This window comes from Misgurnus anguillicaudatus, chromosome 17, assembly GCF_027580225.2.
Source record: "Misgurnus anguillicaudatus chromosome 17, ASM2758022v2, whole genome shotgun sequence".
Taxonomy (NCBI): domain Eukaryota; kingdom Metazoa; phylum Chordata; class Actinopteri; order Cypriniformes; family Cobitidae; genus Misgurnus; species Misgurnus anguillicaudatus.
The window spans coordinates 34852629-34878679 of NC_073353.2; the positions used below are offsets into that span (position 1 = coordinate 34852629).

General features: G+C 37.5%; 1 protein-coding gene across 2 annotated transcripts in view; it reads right to left on the bottom strand.

Moving 5' to 3' along the window:
- Positions 1-26051, bottom strand: part of cwc22 (CWC22 spliceosome associated protein homolog) — a 152952-nt gene that overhangs the window by 12240 nt on the left and 114661 nt on the right. For both annotated transcript variants that reach the window (XM_073854677.1, XM_073854676.1), the window contains exons 12-15: positions 24632-24694; positions 23942-24043; positions 20562-20646; positions 14464-14524 (exon numbers count right to left, since the gene is read on the bottom strand). In XM_073854677.1, coding sequence (XP_073710778.1) covers positions 14464-14524; positions 20562-20646; positions 23942-24043; positions 24632-24694 — 311 coding nt within the window. The remainder of the gene's footprint in view (positions 1-14463; positions 14525-20561; positions 20647-23941; positions 24044-24631; positions 24695-26051) is intronic.

The following is a 26051-nucleotide window of genomic DNA, read 5'->3' on the forward strand; positions in this document are numbered from 1 at the left end:
TATATCTGTCCATACATCCATCTATCCTTTTATCTACCTGTCCTTATATCTATCCATCCATCATGCATCCATCCATGCATCCATCCTTTATCTGTCCATCTATCCTTTATACAGTTATCCACCATTTATCTATCCTTATTTTATCCACCTGTCCTTCTATCCATGCATCCATACTTTTATCCGTCTATCTATCTTTTATACTGCTATCTATCAATATTCCATCCATCCATATATCTTTATATCTGTCCATACATCGATCTATCCTTTTATATACCTGTCCTTATATCTATCTATCTATCTATCTATCAATTCATCCATCCATCCATCCTTTATCTGTCAATCTATCCTTTATACGGCTATCCATCATTTTATCCATCCATCTATCCTTTTATCCACCAGTCCTTCTATCCATCCATCCATACTTTTATCAATCAATATATGTCCATACATCCATCTATCCTTTTATCCATCCATACTTTATCTGTCTATCCTTTATACGGCTATCTATCCATTTATCCTTCCATCCATCCATCGGTCTATACATCCATCTATCCTTTTATCCATCCGTCTATCTATCTTTTATATGATCCATATATTTTTATATCTGTCCATACATCCACCTATCCTTTTATCCATCTATCTATCCTTTATACGGCTATCTATCATTTTATCCATCCATCCATATATCTTAAATATATGTAAGTATACATATTGTATTTGGCTTAGGCTTTTCTGCCATTACTTTCTATCTTTGATTCGAATTTCTATTCATTAACAGCGCTTTGCTTGTGCTTCAGGAAAAGCTCTGATGACACTGACAGTAATACTGTGCACCAGACCAAGCAGGAGCTGATAAATTCAAACTCTCATTTGCACTGCCAGATATACTCAAAAACATCATCCCTCAATCCATCGGCAAGCGTGCAAAGAGAATCACGGTGGAGAAAAATCCTGCTGAGTTTATGTCAGGTGAATCTCTTTAGGTCAAGGGGCTGAAATCCCCCTGTGACCGTTCCCTCGACCGATGCTTGCAGTGATCCTGCACGCAGACTCACATGAGGGAATTACGTGTTCAAAAACAGCATTTAGGCCTTCCTCCTTTGCACCTGTGGTTCACCTGATCTCCAGAGTCCTGAACAGCACAATCATTTCCACCTAGACAAGTTTGCTCTTGAATACATCTACAGCTGTAATGAATGGCACTGGATCTTCAGCACTATTTTAGTTACCCCATCAGACTATTGATTTCATAAGCCTTAACTTCACAGAGGAGCTCATGCTTATCAGAAAGACAGACAAGCACACCATCAATTTACAAATTCAACTCGGGTGATCTGCAGTCTGGCATTAAATTAGATTTGCTGAAAAGAGGGAAGGTTTAATACATTTGCTTCAACTTTAGCATTTATCTCCATTCATCCTTTTAATCACCAATCCATCCTTTTATTTATCTATTCATCCATCTATCTTTTATCAATCTATATATCATCCATCCATCCTTTTATTCATCCATCTATTTATCTATCCTTTTATCCATCCATCCATCCATCCATCCATCCATCCATCCATCCATCCATCCATTTATCTATATGTCCGTCTATCCTTTATACGGCTATTTATCATTTTATCCATTTATCCTTTTACCTATCCATCATTTTGTCTATCCATCCGTCTATCTATCCGTCCATCCATCTATCCATACTTTTATTCGTCTATCTATCCTTTATTCTGTTGTCTATCATTTTTCCATCAATCCATGCATCCATCAATATATCTATCCCTTTATCCTTCTTTCCTTTTATCCACGTATTCTTATATTCATCTATTCTTTAATCCGTCTATTTATCCTTTATACTGCTATCTATCATTTTTCCATCTATCCATATATCCGTCTATACAACCATCTATTATTTTACCCAACTATCCTAATATCCATCCATCCTTTTATCCATCTATCAATCCTTTATACTGCTATCTATCATTTTTCCATCCATCCATATATCTGTCTATACATTCATCTCTCCTTTTATCCACCTGTCCTTATATCCATCAATCCAAAAATGTATCCGTCTATCGATCCTTTATATGGCTATCTATCATTTTATCCATTCATCCATCTGTATATTTGTCCATCCATATATCATTTTATCCACCTGTCCTTTTATCCACCTATCCTTTATACTGCTATATATCATTTTAATCATCTATCCATTTATCTGTATATCTGTCTATCCATCCATCTGTACATCTGTCTATCCAGCCATCTGTATATCCGTCTATCCATCCATCTTTTCTTTTATCCATCCATCCATATATACGTATATTTGTCCGTCCATTCATATATCATTTTATCCATCATCCATATTGATCCATACATCCATCTATCCTTTTATCCACCTGTGTTTTTATCCACCCATCCATCCATCTATACTTTTATCCGTCTATCTATCCTTTAAACGCCTAACTATCATTTTATTTATCCATCCATTTATCTGTATATCTGTCTATCCAGCCATCTGTATATCAGTCTATACATCCATCTACCCTTTTATCCATCCATCCATATATACGTATATCTGTCCGTCCGTCCATCCATCTATCATTTTATCCATCCATCATCCATATATCGATCCATACATCCATCTATCCTTTTATCCACCTGTGTTTTTATCCACCCATCCATCCATCTATACTTTTATCCATCTATCTATCCTTTATACGGCTATCTATCATTTTATTCATCCATACATTTATCTGTATATCTGTCTATCCATCCATCCATCTGTATATCTGTCTATCCAGCCATCTGTATATCCGTCTATCCATCAATCTTTTCTTTTATCCATCCATCCATATATACGTATATTTGTCCGTCCATTCATATATCATTTTATCCATCATCCACATCGATCCATACATCCATCTATCACTTTATCCACCTGTGTTTTTAAACTTTGTATCCATCATCCATCTTTTTATCTGTCTATCTATCCTTTAAACGCCTAACTATCATTTTATTTATCCATCCATTTATCTGTATATCTGTCTATCCAGCCATCTGTATATCAGTCTATACATCCATCTACCCTTTTATCCATCCATCCATATATACGTATATCTGTCCGTCCGTCCATCCATCTATCATTTTATCCATCCATCATCCATATATCGATCCATCCATCCATCTATCCTTTTATCCACCTGTATTTTTATCCACCCATCAATCCATCTATACTTTTATCCGTCTATCTATCCTTTATACGGCTATCTATCATTTTATTCATCCATACATTTATCTGTATATCTGTCTATCCATCCATCCATCTGTATATCTGTCTATCCAGCCATCTGTATATCCATCTATCCATCCATCTTTTCTTTTATCCATCCATCCATATATCATTTTATCCATCATCCATATCGATCCATACATCCATCTATCACTTTATCCACCTGTGTTTTTAAACTTTTTATCCATCATCCATCCTTTTCTCCGTCTATCTATCCTTTAAACGCCTAACTATCATCTTATTCATCCATCCATTTATCTGTATATCTGTCTATCCAGCCATCTGTATATCCGTCTATACATCCATCTGCCCTTTTATCCATCCATCCATACGTATATCTGTCCGTCCATCCATCTATCATTTTATCCATCCATCATCCATATATTGATCCATACATCCATCTATCCTTTTATCCACCTGTGTTTTTATCCACCCATCCATCCATCTATACTTTTATTGGTCTATCTATCCTTTATACGGCTATCTATCATTTTATTCATCCATACATTTATCTGTATATCTGTCTATCCATCCATCTATCCTTTTATCCATCCACCCATATATATGTATAACTGTCCATCCATCCATCTATCATTTTATCCACTTGTTTTCATCCATCCATCCTTTTATCTGTCTATCTATCCTTTATATGGCTATCTATCATTTTATTCATCCATCCATCTGTATATCTGTTTATCCATCCATCTGTATATCTGTCTACCCATCCATCTATTCTTTTATCCATCCATCCATAAATCCGTATATCTGTCCATCCATCCATCTATCCTTTTATCCAAATATCCTTCTATCCATCCACCCATCTATATATCCCTTATATGGCTATCTATCCTTTTATCCACCTATCCTTCTATCCATCCACACGCCTATCCATCCCTTATATGGCTATCTATCCTTTTATCCATCTATTCTTTTATCCATCCATCCATCTATCCATCCTTTAATCCATCTATTCTTTTATCCGTCTATTCTTTTATCCACCTATCCTTTTATCCATCTATCCCCAATCAATCCATCTGCAGGTCAAAGAACTGAAAGCCCATGGCGACCAGCTGTTATCCTTCCTACAGATACAACCTTCCTCCCTCAAAGGAAACACAAGGTTACGTGTTCAAAGCAGCTCTCTTGATTTTTTTTTACTACATCTGTGGCTCATTTGAGCTCCAGACACTAAACTTTAACTTTAGTAACTTTAGTTTCTTTGTTATGACTGCCAAAACACCATCAGAAACTGCAGGTGAAGGCTGTGATTGAAACGAACCTGACAGAAGCATTTCCTCCTCAACAGAAATCATTTCTGAAATGAGAAATGATAGGAAGAGAGCAAAAAAGAGCGTCCGTGTTGTGTAATCTGTAATCGTGCACAGCAAGACTGTTCCCACAGATGACTGTCCATCTGCTCCGGAAAGATTGATGCAAACCGATGACAAAATGACATTGGGCTTGAAGACTGCAGAACATGAAGAACAAGCCGAAACATTTTAAGGGATTTAATCATTTCAAAGATACTTCGACAATGGCAATCGATTTCATTTGCTCCACAGGAAAACAGGCGGTGCTGTCAAATCAAACGAACTGAAAGTCAGACAATCAATAACCACTTACCTACAGTATATATCACAACACAGTAAGACTTCTATATAAGAGCAAAAAATCCTACTGCAATCAAAAAAAAAAAAAAAAAACTAGGAGAAAGTGAACTCTTATCACTTGTGTTGCTAAAGCCTTAAGTAAGAAGCATTAAGTATAAAGGTACAGAACCATTCAGGACATGTAAGCGATTGACATTATTTTCACCCGAAAAAGAAAGCAACACAGTTAACAACAATGAAAAAACATGAAAGCAGATTCTGTTCTTGCTTCAAGTGATAAAGATAATATAAAGCACAAGTTTTTAAACAGTGGGTCGCACAGTGGGATAAAGTGGGTCATGCAAACTCGCTTGGCCTGTTGTGGTCAATGACACAAAAAAGTTAGTCCAATTAATAACTAGCAGTGACAATGATTTTGATCTAACATACTAGAAGTTATTTTGATATTGCAATTAAGCATTTAAAAATATGTTGATGGGTACTGGGAAAGATTAATACTTATTTGAGTACTCCCTGACATTGGAAATAGACATAATTGCGTACGGTACTGTACTGTACCACCCGATGGAAGTATGCACAACAAAGACCTCTTACTGGATGATTAGGTAAAATAAACTTGTCACAGTGGAATAGATCAAAGTGTGCAGATCTGTCACTTTAAAAACAAGAAAATTCAGTTTTGAATGTTCAGTTAAGAAACCACACAACTAATTAGAACAACTACGAAGCAATAACCTCAATTAAACAACATCATAAACCACGTAACAGCACCTGGGCAACAACACAAAGCACACTAGAACTGTGGTTCCAAGTAGAAGTCTTCACAGATCCACCTAGATCCTAAACCCGAGGTCCAACGGCCCGAGGTTTGTGTCTAAAAGTTTCACGTGTGCCTCGGACACGGGTCGGGTATAATAATAGCGCCATCGGGTCTCGAGTAATTAAAAATGAATGTGTTTGGCCGAACGGACCCGAGACGACCCAAAATAACGTGCGTGAGCGCGTAGATGTCCTTTACCAACCCCTCCTTTGTTTCCCAAGAGCGCTTGTGACATTGTGTGGCTGGCGGTAGGTAAATTTTCATTGATACATTTTAAATGCACAATCTAAAAAAATTGCCATCGATTTATTATAATTTTCTCAGGTTTGTCTTGGGTCAGGACTTTCTTTAAAAAAACAGATTTATGCACGTCGGGTTCGGGAAAAAAGTGATTTGGGATCATTTCGGGTCGGGTACATTTCTTAGGACCTGAGAAGACCTTTAGTTCCAAGTACTACATAGACAAGCACCAGGTTCTTTAAAAATATAAAAATCTTTTAAATGCTGCACGAAACTTCCAGAAAATTGACAATATACCATATTTTCCGGACTATAAGTCGCTCTGGAGTATAAGTCGCATCAATTAAAAAATGCGCCATGAAGACGAAAAAAAATGTAAGTCGCAGTGGACTATACCCTGCATTTATTTAGAAAATTATTTTACAAAATCCAAGCCGAAAAACAGACATTTAATCTGGAAAGGCAAGTTATTCAACTAAACAATAGCACACAGAACAGCAGGCTGAACAGGTGTCCGTCCTGACTTACAATTCGGACCTGACTATAAAACCCCATTCACACAGACCTTTGGTCCCAGAAAATACCCGTAAAATTGCCAGACAAGCGTCTGTGTGAACACAAACTCGTCCCGTTAATCTTCTGGGATTGTTGCCGGAAAGAGGACCTAGGTCAGATACACGGAAAACCCTCTGTGTGAACAAGAAGCCGAAACAATGCCGTACTGGGCGTGTCGTAGTGAGGACGCGCGCGTCATCACAACAAAAGTTAGGGTTCAGCTCCTTAACCTCTTACACTCTGAGGCTATTTTGGGGATTTTCGCCTGGATTTGGCCTACCCAATTTCAAAAGCTTCTCATACCCACAAGCAGAGGTGCACATACAAAAGTTTGGTATCATTTTACAGGAAACCCTTTGACATTACATAAAACACTGTTAAAAGTGCTTAACATGGTTGTATGTGTTGTCAGTCCTCTAATAAACACAAAAATAAATAGGCGCTTTTTGATGTTTTTTTTCTAAAGTCTGTATTTAAAAGTGTATAACTCTGGCCCTGAGTGGGAACGAAACCTGCAGACAGTTTTGTTTGATTCCAGCAATTGCCAGCTTACAGAGGAAAAAGGAATTTTTTCTCTATCATAATAAATGCAAAAGTTATTTTACTCCAACTGATGGGAGGAATAATACGCTTATGGAGTTAAATTTCTGCCAAAAAACATTTAAAGTGCTACCATAACCACATACAGTGGAATAAATGCAAAATCTTTATATCATTTTGCAGAAAACCTTTTGAAGTTACATAAAAAGCTGCTGTTTGAGACAAATATTGTTATTTATGTGGTTTTTCATATGATAAAACACAAAATTTTCTTTTTTTATGTTGTAAATATGGTCTCTGATAGTGTATAACTCTGGTTCTGGGTGCCCTAGCAGACTGCAGACAGTTCTGGTTGTTAACAGCAGCAGACAGTAAACACTCAAAAAAAGAATGAACTCTTTAGCATGTCGCATTCAAAAGTTATTCTCATTTTACTGAAGTGGGCGAAAATACATTTTTCATATAAATATTAATTTTTAGTTTTGCACATATAATAAATAGCAAGGGATTATTCATGCACACAACCAAAGAAAATGCTGTGAATGGGCTCATTTTTTAGAGTAGGACCTAAGAGAAAAGATGGTGTAGCATTTGTGGCTATCTGTGCTATCTGAGGCAGTCCACACTCAAGTTTCCCATATGTTTACAAAAGACGATTTTTTACCTCATTATTCATTCAACTATTGTTGGATATGTGTTGATAATAGAACAAAAATAACACTGCAGCCTTATTCCTGAGAGTGAGAGCTTTCATTTGATATAAGACTTGCCCATGTTTGTCATACTTGAAAAATATGAAATATGTGAATATTAAATGATATTCAAAAATATGGGGGGGGTGATAGTGTAAATTATGTGTAACTAACTTTCTTACAGTGAAACATATCTCAAAGTGATGCATATCTGCAGAAAGTAGAGAGTCTAAGCTTTCAAACAGTATCTCATATGTGGTACTGGGTCCATGACAGACCATTAAAAATTAAAGGAATATTTTATATTAAGTCAAAATAAGATAATTCTGGACCCGGTACAGGGTCCACAGAGTCAAACAAGTTAAAATGAGAGATAACATGCATATAAACATTCACCACAAGAAATGTTGCAAACTAGATTGAAGCAGTTATCAGGAAATGATAAATGTGTCGCATAAACAATGACGCACGTGCCATAGTGAGGACGCGCGTGTCATGGCAACATGAAGTTGGTTCAACTCTTTAAAATGAGGGATTTACAACATTCACGACGAGAAATGTCAGCAAACTGGACTGAAGCAGATATCCGGTAAGTTAGCTCGTCACTTACTGCGTTGAAACGGAGATCATTCAGCAGCATAAAAGAATATCGCGTCACGTGCTCATTTGAGCTATAATAAACGAAAATACCTGCGCGTCATCCCAACAAGATATATCGTTCAGCTCCTCAAAATGCAGGTTTTAAATGCATATAAACAATCACAATGAGAAATATCTGAAAACTATTAAAGCAGAGATCAGGGAGCTCGTCAAATATCCATTCTGAACCTGAGATCATTCACCAGCATAGAACTATGTGTTCACGCGCTCCTTTATAGTCTTATCATAAACAAAAATGCAAGCAAATGGTTTCTGGAGAGAGAAATAATAAATAATATGCAAACTTCAGACGCTGCAGAGAAGAGAGGTCAGGACTTTCAACAGGTCACGTGTCTTTCCGGGACCATCAGATGCCGGGTAATCATGGCAGTGTGAATGAACAAAAAATCTAATGATTCCGGAAAATCCAGGATGCATTTTACGTGTATTTTCCGGAATGTCTGTATGAAAAGGGCTCAAGTCGCAGGACCAGCCAAACTATGAAAAAAAAGTGCGCCTTACAGTTCAGAAAATACTAGGGGTGGCACGGTTCATGAAAAAAATCTGAACAGGTCGGTTCCCTTGTCTCGGTTCGGAGCGCGTGTGTGTCGCACGGTTCAACGGTTCATGGCATCCGCAATGTATGTAGCCTCGTGCCCTGTATGTGACCTCGGATAGCGTGTTCCCCTTTCGCGAATAGCGCGAAAGAAGAGGTGACTGGTGTGGAGAGTGAGTGCTGCCGGTCATGTTACGTGTAGAAATGGCAAGAGGGAGAGAAAAAGAAGTCTGCCCGCAGTTGGAGGATGCGCCAGCCGGCAGCGCCGTATAAGTTTGGTGTGTGGAAACATTTTTATTTCATGTTACCTATGATGACAGCGGAAATAAAACAATAGATACAGCCACACGCGACAGCCTTCTCTCCGACCATTTATCTAATCTAAGGTAATGAACACTGTTTTACGTCTTTTCGTATTCAGCGCTATTTTTAGCCTTTCGTTGATAAAACGAAAGCGACTGATTTCCGCGTAGTTTCATTTTGATAGCGTGTGAAAGTTGCGCGATCTTATTTCATAAACTGCCCCTTAAAGTAATCAGGACAGAAATGGTCAAAAGTGGACAAAAGAGACGGATTTAAATATAACACGTGTAAACGTTATGTTTCTCTCTCGTTCACATATTCTCTCTGCAGTATTTAAGCATCCTCTCAGTGATAAATCTTAAAGCTACGCTGAAGTTGGCATTTTTATCTTTGTGTGCTAAAAATGCACAGAAAGTTCATGTAGATGGCAATACACATTCTCTTTTTTGCCAAATAAATGAAAAGCATGTTGAAATCATCATGTCTTCCCTCTCGCTGTATCAAAATCTCGCCTGGCTTTCCTCAGGGATGTTCCCAATAATGTGCTTAAAGTCGAATTCAATTTGTGCATGATTACATGATATAACTTTTTTTAATACTGTATCCTAAATTATGGATAATTAATACATTAATAAGATAATACATTTCTGAGTGTTAAAAAAATAACAACAAGAACCGTACTGAACCGAGAACCGTGACCATAGAACCGTGATACGAACCGAACCGAGGGTTTTGTGAACCGTGCCACCCCTAGAAAATACGGTAAACCAAACTAAACAAAATTAAAGACATTATCCTGAGTAAAATAAGACCACACACACACAGTAAAAAATTCCTTGTTGCACTTAAATTTTTAAGTTTAATCAACAAATAATTAAACATTTTTTTTGACTAGTTGCTATAAATTATAAAAAGTTATATTGCTAAATTAGCTTAAGTTATTTCAATTTTATTTTTAGCATTTATAGCAACACCTCGCTAGTTAAGAAAGTTTAAATTAATTGTAAATTCAAGCTAAATAACCTTAAAACATTTTCTATACATTCAATGACAAACACATGCAGCAACAAAAGTTCTTCGCAATATGAATCATCATTTGATTAATGCCGTGTGATGCATCTAAATCATCTACACTAGCTGAACACAGTCAAAGAGTCATTTAGCTTGATGTATTCAATCCATACGTTCGGTTTCCAAGTGACCGTGGCAGAGGCAGAAATGTGGTCAAATAATGAACAGCCTTTTTATAAAGTCCCATGATTCATCCTGGACTTATGATGTGTTTATTACTCACAAGACCAATAATCACACCATCAGCTCTGCTGCCAGACAGCAACTACTACACGTCAATCGCAATCGTCCTCACCAATTTTCACAGGCACCTTAAAAATGTGACCTGTGAAATATTTTACAAATGTCTTTTAAAGCAAAAAGCATTGATGTGTTGGCACGGCCTGAACCAAAAAGGCTGGAAATGAGTCAAGATTTTTTGGGTGATTTCGATTCATCTGCCCTTGACAATTTCATATAAACACAGTTTTACGATTTCACGTGGCAGGCTTCATTTTTCTGAGCATGAAAAGAAATAAACCTTCAGAGAGAAATAAAAGATTGTTAGAAACTCTATAAAGGTTGAATAACGGTGAGTCATCTGTGATTCTTGGAGCTTAGTCAGTGGATGACATTCGGTATTTTTTACATATTGTCAACTTATAACACTTATGTACACAATAGCAGTACACAACAGTACAACTCACGTAACTAACAATAAAGCTGTGGAGAACAAGAAAACAGTCATTTTAATGAAACTTTTCAGACAAAAACGTCCAGTGTATGTTTTTCAGCTGTGGACTGCTCTCATTTTCATTTTTTTTTAAACCACTTTGCAGATTGTAACCAAGTTCCACCCTAACAGTGACACCAGCCAATCAGACACAGCTGTATAGGGTTTAAAGCAACATTCCTGTCTTTAAATAGTCATCCATCTTAAACGTCAAAGCTAATTACATCCTCCGGTGGGATTTTCCTTCAACAGAAAGCTAATGACAGAATATGTCACTACAACTATTTGGCCTGGGACTACAGCCGATATCACAGTTGTCTCGTTTCCTTCTGCAAGACTCTTACACATTTCTTTCCAATTAATTTCCAGTTAATTGTGATAACTAGCAACGGGTTCTAAAAGTCAATCCAGCAAATCATTCAGATCAATGCATAAAATCTATTTGATCACTTTGTTTAGACATCAGGGTCTGCTCAAGAACAATTGAGGAGCTTAAATGCAAAAGCCACTAAAAGCCACATCCGTCAAAAATGATATAATGAAATTAAGCGAATGCTCTCGGCACGGATTATACATCCATTAAATACTTTTGTTTCAATTCCACTTAATCTCAGCCTCGGGCCATTCAGAAATACCGGTTTGTTGGTAGAATCTATTAACCTCTCGACGTGCACTAATTCGTGGGCGGGATTACGTCAGTTTTTTTAACGCTGCTAACAATATCCAAATAGCCTACTGTCTACAAACATTAATAATATTAACATTACTATACATCGTTTATAAGGTCTACGGGTTTAGCATCAGTGTATGGTCTCTGTTTTGAGATGCAAATGCTCTAGCATCATAAATATAGTATTTTGTTACAGAAGTCCAGATGACAACATGCAAAATATAAACAGGACTTCTTACCTTTGTGTTGATATAATGATCGCGAGTCGAATCCAGTCTGTTTCAGATGTGTGAATAACCCATGAAAACCGTCTAATAGAATACATCCAAAGACCATTTTTGTCCACAAATGCGTATAATCCATGAAATATAGATATATAGTTTGCTTTTTACATCCAATTTCGCATGACCATCTTGTAATGGAATATAATATACAATCTGAGGACTATTTACGTCATAACACTGTATATGAGATTACACTTTAGGTTCTAGTAAACACGTAAACCCATGTTCAAACTTAGTTTTTTAAAGTAGGCGGGAGTATAATACATAATATCCAAACAGCGCTGTCAAAAATAGTGATGTCATTTGACTCGCTCGTTCCTCCAATCAGTTGATGGAAAATAATGATAGACAGATTGTGTAGCCAATTAGATAACAAATCCAACGATCTTTGTCTGACGTTTTATTTCCTGGTGTGGAAACTGCATTTTAAATGCTAACATAAGGATAAACAATAATAAGAACGAACGTGCATGCATGTAAACAAAAGACTTTTATTTTGGGAGTGACTGGCACTTAGAAAAGGCACTAGAGTTTTACAAAAACCCTTGCAAGAACCTCATTTTTGGGCCTATTGACCTCAAACGTGAAACATAACTTCTTTAGACTTGTGGCTTTGGGATCATTGCATTTCTAGGTTTCACACACATTTATCATACGCTTTTTTATGAATAAAAAAGATGTTAGAGGTTAAGAGTCTTATAAAAATGCAAATTTACAAGAAAACATGTCAGACGCACTTAGCAAGCTGAGCTCTTTAATTTCCAGCCAATAAAATATTTCAGAGCAGAGCATGACCAGTAAAATGAATGTTTAACAGTTTCCATGAGGCTGGGAAAGCTGTTTTTACATTTCCAGATACTTCCAGGTTTCCATGTGTGAACCTAACCAGATTACTGGGTAGAAACAGCAATCACTGAAGACCACTCAAGGACGGTTTATTCTAGTACGAATGCCCAGGAGAGTCAACACAGTGGGTTCCAAGGACGCAACAGAATCACTGCGCATACCTAGTCTCATTCCTACTTAATGACATGCCTCCCATAGTCCATCCATCATATGAAATAAACTAGGCTGACATATGAAATCAAGACGAAATCAAATTTGGTACATTATACTTTAATGTGACGTAGATACCTTTTAAAAAGCAAACCTAATAGGGCGGCACAAATTCTGGATTGCAAGTTTAAGAGATCTACTTCCAATAATAACTTATTTATCAAACAGTGATGTTAAGGAAACCGAAGTCTTCCTCTGAGAGTTAGTTTTGGGAGTTAAGGCAGAGAGGAGATACGCGTGCTGTTTCCATGCAGGTGTATGTGTGCTTGAGATGACGCAGGGGCTGTGGTAGGTCTGGACCTCAGCCAGGTTCTGGCAGATTTGAGTACAGCTCACCACTGAAAAACTGGCAAATATGAGCAATGAGGTAATCACTTTTTAATCTATTTATGGCTTGATGCATTCGCTAGTCGCCTGTACATCGAACATTTAGGTCAATAAATCTTCATGTCATCAATGTACTTAATACTTCTTTCAAGAGATATATACTATATATTTTCCTGCATGCTCTCTGCCTGCATTAATGTCTCTCATAGATGATTTAAAGACATAGTGTATCATTGTATGCTGATGGGGCACAAGATGCATTTCTCCTTTCGAACCAGCTCCTAAGCTCATGCAAGAGAGATGTGATAAAGAAGACATTTGTACGATGCTGCCCCTTTTACCAATCGTCCCTCTGGCCTCCAAGCACAACGTTTTCATCTTATTCACTTCGCTGACTCTTTTCTCACATGACCAAAAGAAGCAGAGGTGGGGTTGAAGGGTATATGCCATTTATGGCCGGTCTCACAATGCCACTTTATTTGATATAGTTCATCTCTGTGCAAGTTTCTTCTAAAAGGGCCAAAACCGTTATGACTGCTGTGTATTTTGCGAAATCACAAATAATCCCCCAGGGGACAACATAGGGGCTTATCTGTAGCTTTATGATCTAACAAGGCAGTCCACATTTGGAACAGGCAAAAGTCTCATAATTAAAATCTCATCTCTTTCATAAAAGTCAAACGGACGGATTAATAGATAAAGCCAAAAAGAGCATTCAGATTGTAAGAAATTCAGAATTTCCTGCACAACTAAAGTGAGAAAAGCCATGATGGACCTGAATCACAAGTTGATTCGTAAAACCGCAGGATGACGATCATAAGCATTTCAAGAAAAAAGCATTTGATCTGTTAAAACAGGATGGAACACCCAGTTGCCATTGGTCAAAACAACCACTTTTCCCCACTGTGAAAATGCAAAACGGGGATATTAAGATGACAAATGCTTCCCAAGTGACCACAATACCACAAATTACATCGGAGACTGAAAACAAATATTTAGATAAAGTTAAAAGCTTCTGATAAACAGCTGTGCGCAAAGACACGGAAACCAAGACAGACCGGCGGGGTTTAGAAAGAGCGGTAGCGTTTATTTACGTACCGTTTGGCTATCAGGGAAATCCATTTTTATCAACTTGTGGGCGCATTCTTCGAAGTCCAAGCTGCGGGAAAAAAACAAAACAAGCAAACGTCAACTTTTACATCTCATCTGTAAACCTCTGGGTGTCATCTGTTAATAAAATATAGAGATGAAAGTAGCAGGTATTCGTACATTTTAATATTTTATATGCATGTTAAACTGCACCACATACGAAATGAAGTGTAAAACATATAAATGTGACCATGGACCACGAAACATTAGGATAAATTCCTTATTTGGTAGACCTGATAAATTATTTATTCACCATAAAGTTAACATGGTAAATGTCTATGTTTTTTAGTTGAGACTGTTATTTAGGGAAAATCTTTCTAAACACATTTACATTCTCATTTCTGAGGCGCTATAAGTGACTGATTGTGCTGACAGTGACGTCTTGTGAGTTTAGTGTTGGGACAGATCTGTTGTTTCAACTGTTTATTCAAACGAATCCGTTCAAAGGAGTCAGTTCGCGAATCGAACGGTGTTCAAATCCAGGCTGAGCAGCGCAAAACTGTAAACAAAGTGTTACTGTAACAACACGAAAAACATTTCCTCTGTGGATATGATTTGGTCTTCCGACCTTTCGCCATCGAGTCAGTTTTGTTTTGAGTAATAAAAGCAGGGAGACAGTTAAAAGACAGAAAGCGTGCGCGCGCGACTCTGCTCTCTCTGTCACGCAAACAAAGATCATCATCACTCATTAATCACATGAAATGAGCCTTATCTTTGCACGGACAGTGCACCGCGAGACATAAGCCCGTCACGCTGTTGTACTGGCTGCTTAATTCGCGCGATCCTGCCATCGTTTACTAAAGCTGTTTGTGAACAAGGCACGGCTGCACACACACGGGAGCGATCTGGTTGCAGCAAGAGGCAGCGTCACGAGTTCTACAACAGCGCTTAGGTGCCCGCAGATGCGCCTGCCTATTAATTAGAGCTGAAGATCTTTGCCCGAACCCAACGGGCTCGGGCGGGTTCGGGCTTCATTTCTGACATTTTACACGGGCTCGGGCCGGGCTCGGGCTTGCGCTCCGGCTTTGTGAGGTAAATGAGCGGTCAAGTTCAATGCTGCTGGATGCACTCAGTAGCGCAGGACCGCGCTGAATTCATTTACAGTGGATTTAATGATTTTCCTCATCAAAAACATGTAGCCTAATCTTGGTGAGTAAAGGTTTTTCAATGTATAACTAAATATGAATTGAGTCTGAAATACATAATTTAGACAGAGGATATAGACTAATGTTGGCAGTAGGCTTAATGGAGAGAAGTGCCGACGCAAATCCCGCGGAGCCTTTCTCTTAATTTCGTTATTGCCAAATACCCATCTTAATTCAGAATGTATTATCTTAATTTAATTTGTTTAGAAATAATAATTTTATTGGCCTATTTATAGTGTATTGCATAAGCCTATTTAGAATGAGATGTTACAATGTTACAGATGACTTATTTTATTTCTTTGTTTCAACTTCCAAGTGGCGTGTAGATTATTAGTCATGAATAAATAATGTTAAAACCTGTGTAAATTTCTCATTCTTGACAAAAGCTGTGTGTGTGCGCACATTTAAATAATGTCGGGCTGTAAACGGGTTCGGGCTTTTAAAAAGCTGTCAATCTAAATGTTCGTTCGGGTTCGGGCTGCATTCTGTCGGGCTCCGGACATTTCGGGCCTAACTTTTAAGGCCCGATTACAGCTCTACTATTAATCGGCCTAATTTTGCAGCAAAATCGGCCAAAGACGATTTTTTAAAATATGACAAAAATCGGCCAATTAATCGGCCCGGCCGATAAATCGGTCGACGTCTAATTTAGATATCATCTAACAGTTGAATAAACATGTTTTCCATTGATGTATGGTTTGCAAGGATATATGACAATATTTGGCAGAGATACAATTATTTGAATATCTGGAATCTGAGGTTGCAAAAAATCTAAATATTGAGAAAATTGCCTTTAAAGTTGTCCAAATAAAATCCTTAGCAACGAGTATTACTAATTAAAAATAATTATAATTTTTTTAGTGCTGGGCATAGATTAATCTAGATTAATCTCATACAAAATAAAAGAAATTTTTGCATAATATATGAGTTTGTGCTGTGAACACACACACACACACACACACACACACACACACACACACACACACACACACACACACACACACACACACACACACACACACACATTTAAGAAATGTTTTATTTATATATTTTTTTTTCATATAGAATATATAAAAATATAAATAAATATACACGTGTAAATGTTTCTTAAATGCATACATGAATGTGTGTGTATTTATATATACATAATAATTACACACAGCACAAACTCATATACTATGCAAAAAATTACTTACATTTTGTATGAGATTAATCTAGATTAATCTTTGCCCAGCACTAAATTTTTTATACATTTTCGTTATAGGAAATGTACAAAATATCTGTATGCAACATGATCTTTACCCAATATCCTAATGATTTTTGATAATTCCGACCCACAAAATGTATTGTTGGCTATTGCAACAATTATACATGTGTGTCCTATGACTGGTTTTGTGGTTCAGGGTCACAAATATGAAGCAGACTGCATTAAATTAAGCAGAACACCTATTACAGCATAAGGGGACATCATCTGTTAAAGGTTATTAAATAACATCCTTATCAGAATAGTAATACTGTCCTAAAAACCAAAGAGAAAACTAAACTTTAAATGCATATCCATTACAAAATGTGTCTGCTCTAAAGAGAAGAGTTTTTAATCCTAAATAGGTTGTTCCCTGCTGTCTGTCCAGGGAGGTTGCTTTCAGTGCTTTTTATAAGATCTACCCAAACTTCTGGGCTTATTTGATCACATCATGACAGTATATACTAAATCTATAGTGGCAAATGATGTTGTTTTTTAGCAGAGTTTGCAGTCTGAAATAAAAATGAAATAACAAAAAATAAACTAATAACTTTTCATTTTGTATTCAATATGCATTCTGCTCCCTCATTGCACCCAAACGTCACCTCATGACAACAAACATGCCGTGTGGCAGGAAAGTAAACAATTGCGGCGGTCATGAGCTTCACATGTCTTTCAGACATTTTTCCTGGCATTCTGCATCTATTGGCTAATTTCACAAACTGCTGACAAACACATCTCTGCTCTGTCTTGCACGTAAAGCGGTAACAGCTAAATGCTTTCGTTTACAGGCTGGACGTGTGGATGAGTCAAGCCAATCTGACATAACTGGGACTCTGAATCTTGACAATATTATTTCTGAAGTATATAGTAAACCAAACACTTAAGCCCTTTTCACAAAGAGATCATGGAAAATACACAAAAATGCATCCCTGGATTTGGCTTGGATCATTTGTTTTTTGGTTCATTCACACAGCCAATGATTTTCCTGAATCTGTGCGTGCATCACACACATAGCGTAAAGATCCCGTAAAGACACGACGTATTTAAAGTCCTGCACTTGGTAAGTTTTTTCTGCATCGTCTAATGTTGCTTACTATCTATTATTTCTCTCTCGAGAAACCATGTGCGTGCATTTTTTTTATTATAAAACCATAAAAGAGCATGTGACGGGCTGTTTTGTTTATTGACGAAGGATCTCAGCTTCTGCGTGGATAGTGAGAAGCTCTGCTTTAGTCCAGTTTGGAGACATTTCTAGTCGTCTGCATTTAAATCCCCCGTGTCAAAAACCTGAACGATAAAACTTTTTTTTGTGATGACGCGCATTCTCACTATGGCACGCCCTTGAGGCATCGTTTCCGCCTTTTTTCCACACGGGGCGCATTTCGTAATTGTTACCAATACCAATCTCGGAATTTGAGATTGAATCTGTCTTTCCCAAAAACATTTCTCGTAGGTTTCAATAGAAAAATGCTTGACTGATTTAATTTCCTACCGGGTCATACAGTTTCCTGTCCATACACCAACCTCACCTAAGGGCAGATGATTTGTGGTGAAATTATGTTTTAACCAGGCCTTAAAAGCAGTAAGTAGAAAGCGAGAACCTTTGTAGTCTTTGTCTCCCTTTGCTCTGCCCTCTTTCTGTACTTAGGGGCAGTTACAGAGACAAAGACAACATGGGATAGCTACCTCTCGCCGAGTCTGTTTTAAGAGATGAATCCAACCACCAGTACGCAAGTTTAAAGATTATTACCCTAGTCGCCTCCCAGATGGTGGAAAATTTAAAGACTTGTTATACATGCAGCAAATCTGAATAAATGAACTCTCATCATAAGCTACACATCGTGTTAGATCTTAAGCAAAGCCAGGATTGTGTTAAACAAGGTCAGCCTGCACGCGCAGCTCCATTTCGACCGCTATACGCTGAGCTCTCGATACAGAAACGGCCTCTGCTGCATCTTAGGTGCACGAGTGCTTGAGATCCCTGAGGCGATGAAAGATTTTGCACTTTCGACAGTTCTCTGCTATAAAGGCTTTTTAAAAAGCTTTAGGTCAATGGAGGTGGAACAGAAGCACAAATATAGCAGTCTCAAACTGCGTGCGAGGGGAACCATTGTAAACACAACACTGAGCCACAATGCCTGCAGGGACCTGCTGGTTCGCTCTTACTATGCAATACATTTTCACAACACTATCATATACTTCATCTTATATAGGATAACAGAAGTCCCTTAGTGATGAAAATCAAAGGCACACTCAAAACAGCCATTTGTAGCGCCTTGGCTTCCTAAGCAAGCACATCGACACAGTTGAATGAGAGCATCAGGCAGTCTGAGCCATAGATATATTGATGCATAGACTCTGCACTGAAACGTTTGAAGCACTGTTTCTTCAGGTCTACTTTTGCACTGTTCACACGTGAACACTCCAACCTGTTAAGATCAGCAGCGATAAAAAAATTATTACTGCAAACGTGCAGCTCACGTATGCATTGTGAAACCGGACATAGCAGCTGTGTGCTTTAAACATTGGCATGTTCATCTATTAACTCATTCCTCGGCAGCCATTTTCTGAAAAGTTGCCCACCAGCATTTTTTTGTGATTTTTACAAAAGTTTCACACAATGCCTTTCAGATTTTTTTCTTTTCTAAAAATATATAGACATACAAATATATCAAATGAATGAACATACCATCTGATTTCAAACAAACAATAAACAAACAAAACGGAAAAAATGTTTCATCATATCTATATTTTTCCCTGCTTAAAAATATGGTTATTTTTTAAAAATACATTTTTTTTAGCAAAAAGCTGAAATAATAGCATTTTTGTAAAGGAATTTTGTTAGAGATCAGATTCAGAACAATTATCGAAACATACACAGAGTTTAAAATTAGTAAATTATTTTTTTGCTTCAGTTTTTTATAAATTGGGTAAGTGCGCCATTAGTGGAGAATCGCGGTATTACAGATTACCCTAAAACCTCATCAGGAACACATTTTTATGCAAATATTTTCTCTTAATTGATGAGATAACTCGTCAATGGCAAGGAAAGAGTTGGGAAATAATTCAGGTGTCTTTATATAGCAAATTAAAGTTTCAAACAACATATTTTTTCATAAAATCATAATTTGTATGTCTGAAGGATATTCTGAACTTAAATTAAAACACCATGATTTTTATTTTAATGATTTATTAATTTATAATTTTATAATAATATTTATGTATTGCACAACAAGAATGACCCTACTGCCCATTTCAGTACCAATGAGAAGACTCGACTGTACTGAGGGACGATGCCTGAATGGTTATATACACTTTTTAAATCCATCTTGATCTGGATTTTTTCCACAACAGCGGTTACTGATCCATGACGCTCGCCTGCTACTCCTTGACGTTAAAATTAAATTAAAAACAACCAAAAAGACGTATTATTAATCAAATCTGTGTGTGCTGGAACCCTGAGGGGGCTCTGAGAGTTTTGGTCTTGAAAACATAAAAATAACTTAAGCTGCTGTTTTAAGATCTAAATAAACTATAAAGCCTTGCAGGGTCTTATCCATGCTTGTGGGAATCCAATGTAGGTTGTTATTCGATTCCAGACAAATTGAACCTTTGCACAGATTATTTCTGGTGGGCTTTTAAGCTGTTCAACTCACCTTGATTGGATGGCGAGGTAAATCGTTCGACGGAAAGCGACCAGGTTCACCTCTGTCTTGTCGAAAATGGTGACTTTCTCTTGATCTAAATAAAGAGATAAAAACAATACAATAAACGGGAGAGGAAGCCAAACGTATCACACTGGCAGTTTTTTGTCATGTGATATGTCTCCCTCCTGAGGTCAATCACTTGTTCTTTCTGGAGTTATTTTTACACTTCACAGGACGCTGGTGAAGGTGGTTTCTAAGCAGAAGCAATTAACACATGCTTAATATGATTTGTCTGGTAGCAGGAACGGGACAAAACCGCGGCAAAGATGTTCACAGCATCTGCCCTCAACAGCCACTTGAATTTACACTTTAGAAACAAAGAGACATCCAAGAAACAGAATTCTAAACCTGGTGATTGTAATATCTAACAATAGTTTAGTGTCTGACTACGTGTTAGAGGTTCTGTCTGAAAGGTGCTATTATTGTCAAATAGCTCATTCATCTTTATCTGTTCAGGAAAAACACTATGAGCAATGCAATCATACTGCAATTTTGAGAAATCGAAATTCCCTAACAATTATTGAAGCTGATGTGGAAAACATCCACATTTACATCAATTACTATTAAATTATTTTAATTTTAGGTTTATTCATTTTTTCTGACCGTTCAATGTTGCAGTCATTTCAAACTGAATGTGTTGTGATATGGTCGCAATTAAATGCAGGATTTGCCAAACAGCGTTTTTGAAAAATGGAAAAGCTTTAAAACTGTGTGACCTGACTGCAGAAGTGCAACTCATAACTAAGTCTTGTTACTCATTTCACAATCATAATAGAGGATTATTTATATTTTTAAAGGTGCACTGTGTGTATTTTTAGCGGCATCTAGAGGTGTGACTGTGAATTGCAACCAGCGGATCAGTCTACAGCTCACCCCTCCCTTTTGAAACGCATAGTAAAGCTACGGTAGCCTCCACAGGACCAACATGTCATCATCTGAGACAACATAGTGACAAAATGCATTCTGTAGAGCAGTTTGTCCTTTAAGGAATTATGGCGTCGTGAAATGGCGATCTCCATGTAAGGGGACCCGCAGTGTATGTAGATAAAAACAGCTCATTCTAAGGTTATAAAAAATACAGTATTTTGGAAGGTCTTTATACGCCACTAATAATATAGTTATGTATATTTTATTGCATTGTCAAGAGATATTTTAAGAAGATGCACAATGCACCTTTAAATAATACAGATACAATAAAGGAGAACTACACAATTATTTCAGAGAGAGGGTGAAAATTGGCACGTAATGCCAAAAAAATCACATTCAGCGAAAGTATACACCAACACTTCAAGATGTGCAAGCTTGATTTCAGGTAAACAGTTTGAAACGCAAAAGTTTGTCATTGGCAAAGCAAAACTTTTAAGACGATGCTGCTGAGCGAGTCAGTTGTTTAGTCTAAATGTTTATAGCCACCTGAAATACACATCAACTTTTAATGGCACAAACATTTAACGGCACAAACATTTCAATAATTTCTATTGCTTAGTGTGATTTGTTATGGCCACAGCAGTAATAACAAGAACGCTCATTACATACAAACAACAGGCAAGTGCAATGTGTTGGCCAAACAGCTACATTTGCATACTAAATTATGACTGTTGTTACTGCAAGAAACATTGAGTATAAGCGGATAACTATCAAAAATCTGCTTATTATAGAAACCTATTTTCAGGCGTTTGTTTACATGCAAATCAATAAACCGGCTATGCAGAAAATTTCTCGTAGGCAGTGAGGTCACCGCCTATAGTACAAATGAAGAGTTTGGTTCCAAAACGCAATAAATCCATTTTAACTAATTTTGGTAAAAACGTGTTTTCTATTCCAAAAATGACAGGATGAAAAACACTATTTTCTGTTACAAACTTTAACATAGCATCTTTAGGTTATAAAAACATAAATTCAAATCCATAATTTGATTTTCAAAGATTCATTATAAAAACATTTTTCCACAAAATGCATTAAATCCATGACCTTTTTCTTTGAATCATGTATAAATGTGCATTCATCTTTGCCATGTTATATTCATTAAGTTGAATAGTGGTATACACTGATAAAAAATAAACATTAATGGCATTAATCAAAACACTTATTTTGTCATATTAAGAACAATGCGGTTATACTTGAGACGTTGTCGCTGAGCTTTTTCACACCGATCAGCTGTAAAATGTTTTGGTCCTGCTTGATTTTTGTTGGCTTCGCGTAAAATAATGGAAAGTTTTTCATAAGATCTCTGGGGTCAATGTGTTAGCATGACAGAAGCTTGATGCTGTCGTCTGAGAACCAGCAACCGGCATATTTCCGTCTTGTGTAAATTATTAGATGGCTTGCGTTTCTTCCCCGTCACAGAAAACCACCACAGGTTTATTAATGCCATTAAAGTATTATTTTGTTTTGGTTTGTTTGTTGATCACCAAGTACAAGATGAGGAAAACTAGGATTCCGTATATTCAATGCGCCGCCATTGTTGTTTACAATGCGTGGAATGGTGCGCTGTGATTTGTTGAGCGGATTTATTGCATTCTGCAGAGGAGGAGCAGCGTTTATTGCGTTTAGGGGAAAAAGATGACAGAATAACATGGCGGATATTGAATTTTGCATAAAATTAAGAATTTACTCTTAAATACTGACCTGATATAATACTGATTTGGGTGGTAACATTTAAAAAATAATAATAAATGGCGTTTATCGTGTTTTGGAACTAAACTATTCAAATAGTCGTTCAAAAAGCAGGTGGGAAATCTGTCTTAAGCTATCTTGTTATATCTCTTCTCATGTCTGCAGAACCTGTAAATGTAACATGAGCTAATATTTTCACAGTTTCAGTCAAGTACTAACTTTGCGCTTACTTGCGCACATGAACAAAATGCGAGAAAGCCGGTTAAGGGGTTTACACGCAATGCGAAATCGGAGCAGTGAACAAAAAACGACCTGTGCCAATCGTTTTTCCTTATGCCGTTTCTGGGCTTTCCCAGATGAAGTAAAACCATTTTACGTGTTTACAGGACCCCACAAATTATCAGTTTACTAAGCATAATCTGCGAAAGACTGCATGTAAATGCACTCATTGTTAGTGAACCTAAAGTAGCAAAATGATAGTATGATATAATCCCTTTAATGACTGCAACACAAAGTGCTGTGGAACAGCCGTGCCCTTATGGAAGTAGTGTTCCATGCAGTTTCCCCACAGCTCATGGACCCAAGGGACCACATTAGCAAGATTATCTAAAGAACTAATGCAAAGCATTGTCCTCAAACACACACATGTAATGCAACTCAGACATAAGAACAAGCCTCATAAATGAAAAGATATGAAAAGTTTGAATAAATACCTTCACCAGCCGCCTCCTCTTCATCTTCCTCATCGTCATCATCATCATCACCGCTGCCATCAGCCTCCTCACCAGAGTCGCTGCTTCCCTCGTCGAGAATTTCTGAGGCGTGAAAAAAGGCCAAATCAGTTGAAATGACTGCATTAATAACACATCTGGTAGATGGGGTTATAACGGGCAGTTAAGCAACATATTTTATAAGTATAGGCATTCCCTGGGAATCTAACCTACACGCTGACATCTGTGCATTGGTGAAATAGCTAGAATTTCACTACAGCAGAAAACCTCATCAATGCAAAAGTCCATATTAATTCAAATTTCACACTACTTAGAATTCATTTAAAGTTGACTTTAGGAAAAGTGACAACCGTAACACATAAACACACTCCCCTCTTTGCCGAGGTCTCCCACTGGCGCCTTAGGTCAACATTCTCCACTACTGAATAATTCTATTAGACTTGCTTCTTAAGCCGTAAACGGAGTAATCATCCCCCTATCCGAAAACAAGCTGCTCAAATTGCCACATTTAAGGGCCACCATTTCTGCTTCCCTCACCATATGGCCATCTCCACTCCATTGCGCAATTAGCACACAATTAAAATAGAGAGATGGAAATCAAAAGGTGTCTATTTTAATAGGTGGCGATGAAAAAAACTGTGTATGCATACAGCGAACGATTCATTAACTCACCCCGCTTAATTGTTTTGTACTTCTCTTCATTCTCCAGGAAGTTGGGATCCAATTTGAAAACATCTGTAAAAGAAACATTGTTGACGTAAGGCAGACCGCAATTACAATTTTTGCAGCAATTAAGTCAGTGCCAACAAGATGTAATCAGAGGCAATTACCCATAAAGAAGAATTTGTTGTTTATTAGTCTTAACGCATAAAAGAGCTTAACGTTATAATGGCTGTTCGTGCTCCATGAAGTCCAGCTTGTATGAATTTTCAATTAGCGTGCTTTGTCTCATAACCCTCAAAAAACATATTTGTCCATAAACATCGCTGTAGAAAGAGGCTAAATATCAATACTTAAAACACAGAAGCCGTAATTGCACACAAACGGAGTTAAGATTGCAGTCTCCGCTTTCAGGGGATGGAGTTATTACTTCCCTCTTGGGTGGCTTTAGAGAAAAGGAAGTCATCTATTATGTTTTTATCAGGGTAATTAGCTGCTGAACGTGAGAAATCGAGAGCTGGCAGTTTAGTTACATACGGTAGTGAATCTTATTCGCTCAGCACTTCAGCAAAAATGATGAAGGCAAAAGAGGCACTTTCAACACTTATCAAATCAGGCGTTCAATTCGACACATTAATAAAAGATTAAAAACGTAACCAAAACGCAAGTGTTATTTGAAAAAGAAATGTGCAAATGTTCTACACAATTGAAATCCCGTATCTGCACTGTAAGGAGATCCCGTACAGGTGCTTTACTGAGATTTCAGTAAAGTGCATATTTGGGATCTCAGCAAAGGATCGATATGAGATCTGTCAAATGCCTATAACACCCTTACTGTGATCCCGTATAGGCACTTTACTAAGATCCCGTATAGGCGCTTTACTGAGATCCCTATAAGGCACTTTACCGAGGTCCCGTATAGGCACTTAACCGAGATCACGTATAGGGAATTTACTAAGATCCTGTATAGTAGGGCTGGGCGATTAATCGAAAAATAACCGAAACCGAAATTCAGAACCTCTAACCGACATTATTTTATCATGTCGGTTATTTCGGTTTTTAATCCTGTTAATACTTTCCCTTTAAAAACAAACTGCTGCGTGTGATGTTGCGTAACTCCGCCCCGTCCTGTCAGTGGCACAGCGAAACATGGAGGAGAACTCAAACACTGTTTAACTGAGCAGCAGGATCATCTAGTGCCCAAAAGAAGCACAGTACTTTTTTTAATAAGTACTCGCGAATGTGCAGGCACCTGTGACAAAAATACGGAATGCGCGATCGGGTTTTTACCGCACACGCGCTCAGTTTAATCTACCGATGGGTCAAGCAGCCCGGGTAATGTCATCACATCTCACTCACTCAAAACCGCGAAAAGACGCGCCCGCGTGAGTTTAATTAGACACTTCAGAGATGACGGAGAGAGAGAACGGGA